Source organism: Octopus bimaculoides, chromosome 19 (genome assembly GCF_001194135.2).
Source record: "Octopus bimaculoides isolate UCB-OBI-ISO-001 chromosome 19, ASM119413v2, whole genome shotgun sequence".
In the NCBI taxonomy this organism is placed as follows: Eukaryota; Metazoa; Mollusca; class Cephalopoda; order Octopoda; family Octopodidae; genus Octopus; species Octopus bimaculoides.
The window spans coordinates 33,027,671-33,034,006 of record NC_068999.1 but is presented as its reverse complement, the minus strand read 5'-3'; the positions used below and the strand labels follow the sequence as shown (position 1 = coordinate 33,034,006).

General features: G+C 36.4%; 1 protein-coding gene across 1 annotated transcript in view; it reads right to left on the bottom strand.

The window, feature by feature from the left end:
• Positions 1 to 6,336, bottom strand: part of LOC106876507 (disks large homolog 1) — a gene marked incomplete in the record, with an annotated part of 700,185 nt that overhangs the window by 72,142 nt on the left and 621,707 nt on the right. The window contains 1 exon segment of the mRNA XM_052974679.1: positions 1,068 to 1,170. Within this exon segment, the coding sequence (XP_052830639.1) occupies positions 1,068 to 1,170 (103 nt within the window).

Genomic DNA, 6,336 nt, shown 5'->3' with positions numbered 1-6,336 from the left:
ATATATATACATATATATATATATATATATATATATATATATATAAAAGAATATATTGTAACTATGCTCTAAAATGCTTTAAGGAACCACTTACAGAGGGAGAGAGGAGGTGGTGTTAGGGTTCAGCTATAGAAGAAACATGGTTTGAGTCTACCATGCAGCTTTCAGCCAAGGATTCTATATTTCAACTCAATGTATTACATGCTATTATTTTTAGCTAAATTTGATTTGAGACAGATTGTTGATAATATAGAATTAGCCATATATTTCTTGAAGTTTCTACATGTGTTTATACCCACGCTAGGGTTAAAGTGAAAATATTACATAAAAATGCCTAACATTTTTATTAACTGACATAAGTTGTTTAAATTAAACATGTTGGTAGAGTAATTCTTCTTCTATAGAAAGGTACTCCTCAACAGTCTCCATCTGTGTGTGTATACATACACATCTATGTATGTGCGTGTGTATACACACACACGAGAGCAGAACAAAACAAAGGATTTATCACTTTATCATAAATTATGTAATCTTTACACGTTTCACTAGTGTATACCAATATGTTGCGTCATTCTTACAGACAATTGCATAATTACCTTGAAATACCAGATCTTCAGAAGAAAATAGTAATTTAATCAATTAGTTATCTACCAACCTCAGTTAGGAGGCAGAGTTAAATTGAGAACTGCGTGTAAATGTTGTAGGACATTAAATGTATAACGGTTAAGAAAAGGAATTGTTTTTTTAATTTTACCGGTGAGATAAAGAGAGGAAGAAAAAGTGAATGGTTAGAACTGTAGTCAGTGAGTCTAAGGATAAGAAAAAAATTCAATATCTAAAACTATCATAGAGCAAAGGAAGTTTCAAATTAACAATAACTAGCTTATAATTTAATAGATAAAAAAAGGTGGACAGAACGTACTTCCTCACTTGTACTCACACATGTGCGTTATGGCCTGTAACATTGTTTTAATATGAAAGGGGATTCGACCAGTAGAGAGATAAACTAATAGTGAAATACATGCAATAGGAAAAAGATTGACAGAAAAAAAATTTTTAATTCTTACCATCAGGTTTGTATTGAGCTACAATTTCTACAGTGTCACCTGCACCCTTGAGGGCTGCTGCAGCCTCTTCATGGGTAGCCCATCGTAGATCAATGCCATTCACCTAGAAACAGAAAGAGAGAGAGAGAGAGAGAGAGAGATAACAATATGCACATGGCTGATGGTTGTATTTTGAGTTTTAACAAATATGAAGTAAAATAATTTTTGTTTAGTGAAGACATTGAAATCATGTGAAAGAACAATCCAACATTACAAAGAACACAGACAATAATTTTAAATAAAACAAAATGATGTAAGATAAAAACCCTGAAAGAACAGCATGGTATCAACATGGAACTATTAATGTTAAGTAGTGATGAAATAAACTGTTTCAACAGAGACCAGGTTATATATAATGGAGGAGAGTTGTGGATGAGGGAGACTCAGGAAGACATGGACGAAGTATTGAAAGTCAATCTCAAAATGCTGAATCTTATGAAGGAGATGAAAGAGGACTAAGATATGAGGTGCATTGCTGTACTCAAGAAGACCCACCCACCATAACAGAATTGAGATCCTAAAATGAAGTGGCTACATAAAAAGTGTTGGTGCCACATAAAAAGTACCCAGTACACCCTGTAGAGTAGATGGTGTTAGGAAAGGCATCCAGCCATAGAAACCAAGCCAAAACAGACTATGGATCTTGGTGTGGCCCTGGTCTTGCTAGTTCCTGTCAAACCATCCAACCTATGCCAGCATCGAAAACGGATATTAAATGCTGCTGCTGATGATATACATAAATATATATACACACATATACATAAATATATATACACACATATACATACACGATGGGGTGCTGTGAAGTTCCTCGCATTGGGTAAAAGAAAATGCAGGAGGATTAGTTAATTACAATTTTATTCAACATATTCCCTTCTCAGATTCACACACTTATTGCTGCAGTCCTTCAATTTTTCTAAGTCCTGTAAAAGAACTCCAAAGGTTGGGCCTCTAGCCAGGCCTATTGTGATACCTTTAAAGCCAGAAACTTTTCAGCAACCAGTCGTACACACACACACACACACACCTGATGTATAAACATCAAAGAATAAATCAATGGTAATTAAGAGCCTAATTAATGAGAGGATATCATTAACGTGAGATAGTAGGCCTCCTTAGATGATGATGAAAAAGAGAGGAGAACTGGTGATTGGTGAAAGTTCCAAAAAAAGGTGGGATTCCTGCAACAATGGGCCTTTGTCATATTGATGATAAAGATGTGACAGTGATAAACAACATATTAAGGTGGGTATTGAAATATCATAAGTTGCAGTTGTAATGGTGTCAGACCACTGTACATGGCAGACAAGTGAAGAGGAGGCCATCTACACAGTTGAATGGATATTACAATGATTCCAGTAACTTTCATGATTATTGTTGAGCCCAACACTGACTAATCTTTCTGGTGCAACCAAGGAATATCCAGGTCTTTTTTCTTTTGTTTTACATTGTGCTTCCGTGGAGGCGCAATGGCCCAGTGGTTAGGGTAGCGGACTCGCGATCATAGGATCACGGTTTCGATTCCCAAACCAGGCATTGTGAGTGTTTATTGAGCGAAAACACCTAAAGCTACACGAGGCTCCGGCAGGGAATGGTGGCGAACCCTGCTGTACTCTTCCACCACAGCTTTCTCTCACTCTAACTTCCTGTTTCTGTTGTGCCTGTATTTCAAAGGGTCAGCCTTGTCACACTGTGTTACGCTGAATATCCCCGAGAACTACGTTAAGAGTACACGTGTCTGTGGAGTGCTCAGCCACTTGCATGTTAATTTCACGAGCAGGCTGTTCCGTTGATCGTATCAACTGGAACCCTGGACGTCGTAAGTGACGGAGTGCTAACCGCATTGTGCTCCATGATTTTTCTTACAGGTCAACTACGCAGTAAACCCTCTTGAACCAGTGGGTAGCTGCAAACCACTCAATGCTAATTTGGAGTTAATACTCTCTGAGGATACATATTTAACTCATGTTATTCTTTTAGCACTTCTATTAACCCTGTAGCATTTAAATTAACCGAATCTGGCCCAAACATTCTACCAGTTTTATGTTAAAACCAGCCAAACCTGGCCTTTGATACCTATCCTATATTGTTGTAGTAAAAATAAACAACCACATCATTGAAATCTTTTGGCTACAAGTTAATGCAAGATTAATTCAAAACAAAGTGAATTAATAAACATTACATTTTACAGAATAATCTGAATGCTAAAGGGTTAAACATAATTGTTTATTTTCAAGATGACACAGTAGGTTAGGTGTGAGAGGCTGGATCTGGTCAGTTTGGACATAGAGCAATATATTTGGGCCAGATGAGGATGGTTTAAATGCTAAATGGTTATATATGTATATACATGCATAAACACACAAACACACACATCCATGCATGTACACAAACACATATGTGATTAGATTCAACATTCAAAGACAGAGTATCTCTTATGTCTGAGCAGTCAGTCCAGACTTCATCAAAATTCCAATAGCACTGTTTTTGGCAATAGTGTTAATGAACTCCAAGATGTGAAAAGCAGAAGAAATTAAGTTTCAGCAATTTTTTAAATCAGTCAATAATAAATAGTAAAAAACAGCTCCAGTAGTTATCATATAGAACAGACTTGAGCGTATAATGCCTATTATAATGGTGAGGTGGTGCCAAAGTGAGCAGTGTGCGCTCATGCACACAGATACACAGACCTGTTTAATCTGTATGCTGCCAATCTATTGATAAGATGCATATTAAGAAATAACTTAGCCCTTAACAACCTTTCCATTTTGTACCAGAATGAAAAGGTAGCTGTGAAATGAAGATGATAATGATGTGTGGATACAATACGGTGTGAATAAAAGAAGGAAAATGCTTAATATATATATGAAATTTTTGAATATAGAGGTTGCGATTGGTAAATTGTTGCCAGTTTATATTTTTCATTTCATGCATTGTTTGTTTGTTTTGGGTTCTGTCAACTACACAGTATAGTAGGGTCAGTTGGGCATTGTCTGTGACAAAAACAGCATCATGATGCAATTCACTATGCCATAAATTTGGAAACAACATGTTGTACTGCTTGGCATTCATGCTGGAAGCTCCTACACGAACATTTCAGAGTGTCTGGGTGTCAATCTGAGGACAGTGCAGAGGATTCAGAAAGAGTTGGATGAGTCTAATGGGGATTACAAAGGTACGGCAGCTTGGAAAGCTCACTCTGATCATTCTGATAGAAAAGAATTCCTGAGTTTGTTGGTGAGATCCAGGCCATGATTGACAACAATCCCTCCAAGTCAATCAGGTCCATCACCATGGACATGGGAGTATTTGAGTTTCTTATCAGGCAGGTTAGTGCATGAAGACATTTGGTATTCCTCATAGAAGATGAGAAAGGACCAATTTTTATCCCAAGCTATCAAGGACAAGAGGAAAAACCATGCTACGAAGCTTTTGAACAAACTCAAGGATGCCCTCCAACTGAACATGCTTTGGTTTTTCTCAGATGAGAAAAATTTCTGCCAGGATCAGATGGTGAACGCACAGAACAACCGTTAGCTTGCCGAGTCCCCAAAACATGTACTGAGAACTTAAAAAATGAAACATCCAGTCAACATCATGGTGTTAGGAGTGATCACTAGTGGTGGCGATGTTATGCTTCCATTCATCTTCCCACACAGCCTCAGACTCAATATGGAGTCTGGAGGAGGTAGTGCTGTCCTGGGTCAACAGGGTGGCAGCTGGAAGACACTATATCTGGCAGCAAGACTTTGCCCCATGACACACAAGCAGGAGAACCCAGTTGTGGCTGTCAGACAATTTCTGCGACCACATCACCCTAAGATCTGGCCACCTAACTCCACCGAGAGACCAACAAAACTCCTTGTAACACCAAAGATGAACTGAAGGCAAGGATTATGGCAGCATTCACCAACTTAAACAAGGAGACTATCCAGAAGAGGTGCAGGAGATTCTGAAGTTTTTTGGACACCATGGTTGAAGCCAATGGTGATTTTATTGAATAAATTGGATCTTTCTGAATTGACGGGCGCCACTTGTTTTCTGAATGAAACACTTTCAAACTTGGGATACTGGTAAAACGTGTCATATAAAACATCTTTTTCTCTCAGCCTTCTTAACAAAACTTTCTATATTGCAAGTTATTTCATGTTAAAGTTGTCATATTTCTGTAATTTCAACCAATCACTGACGTCTATTCAGCTGAATACAGTTACTGCTGTTTTTGTAAACAATTTTTGCTGGTGTCAAGATCGTTATTCCCTGGTAATTATATCGTTATTCCCTAGTAGGGGTTTAGGGTTCGAGGGTTAGAGTTCGGGTTACGGTTAGGGTTTATGAGTTAGGTTATGGCAAAAATAATCATAACCCTAACTCTAAAACTAAAACCAGTACAAACGCACGAACGATGTTATAAATAATAGTACCGCCGATAGTTGTTGTTGACAAACAATGGCACTAATTTTATTCAAGGGAAAAGATCCCATTACACCGCACAACGTTTTGTTTACAATCCATAGCAGTAATTGTTTTCACCTCAATAGACGTCAGTGATTGGTTGAAATTACCAAAATACAACAATTTTTTACATGAAATAACTTCGAATACAAAAATTTTCATCTGTTCTATAAGACAAAATATACAAGTATACAAAGTTTGAAAGTGTTTCGGTAGAAAACACACTAAATAAAACAAATAAAAAGTGGCGCCCGTCAATTCAGAAAGATCCAATAAATTTACTGTTTAGCATTTCAAGATATTTTAAAGTAATTTTGGTAAATATATCTGTTAAAATGAGATGTCAGTGTTATTTTCATTTTTGCATAATTTAGATGACAATTTATTCACTGCACCCTGTATATATTAAACACATAAAAAATGTTATTATACATAATATAATTTATGTAGGTGTGTGTGTGTGTGTGTGTGTGTGTTTGTATATATATATATATACATAAACAAAATATATTTAATATACATACACAAGTAATTTATGTTTATATTGACATACATTAAAGCATATATAATTGTTAAGATGCATTTGTGCATATACCAACACAACACATAAGAAAATGTTAGCATAGACGTCTATAATTTATAATTCATGAATATATATGTTAATATGATGCTAATAAACTTTACACACACACACATAAAATAATTTACAATGTGATTTTGTTAGTCACAGTGGTAGCGGGAGACTGAAATGAAAAATGGATGTGGACTGGGGGGG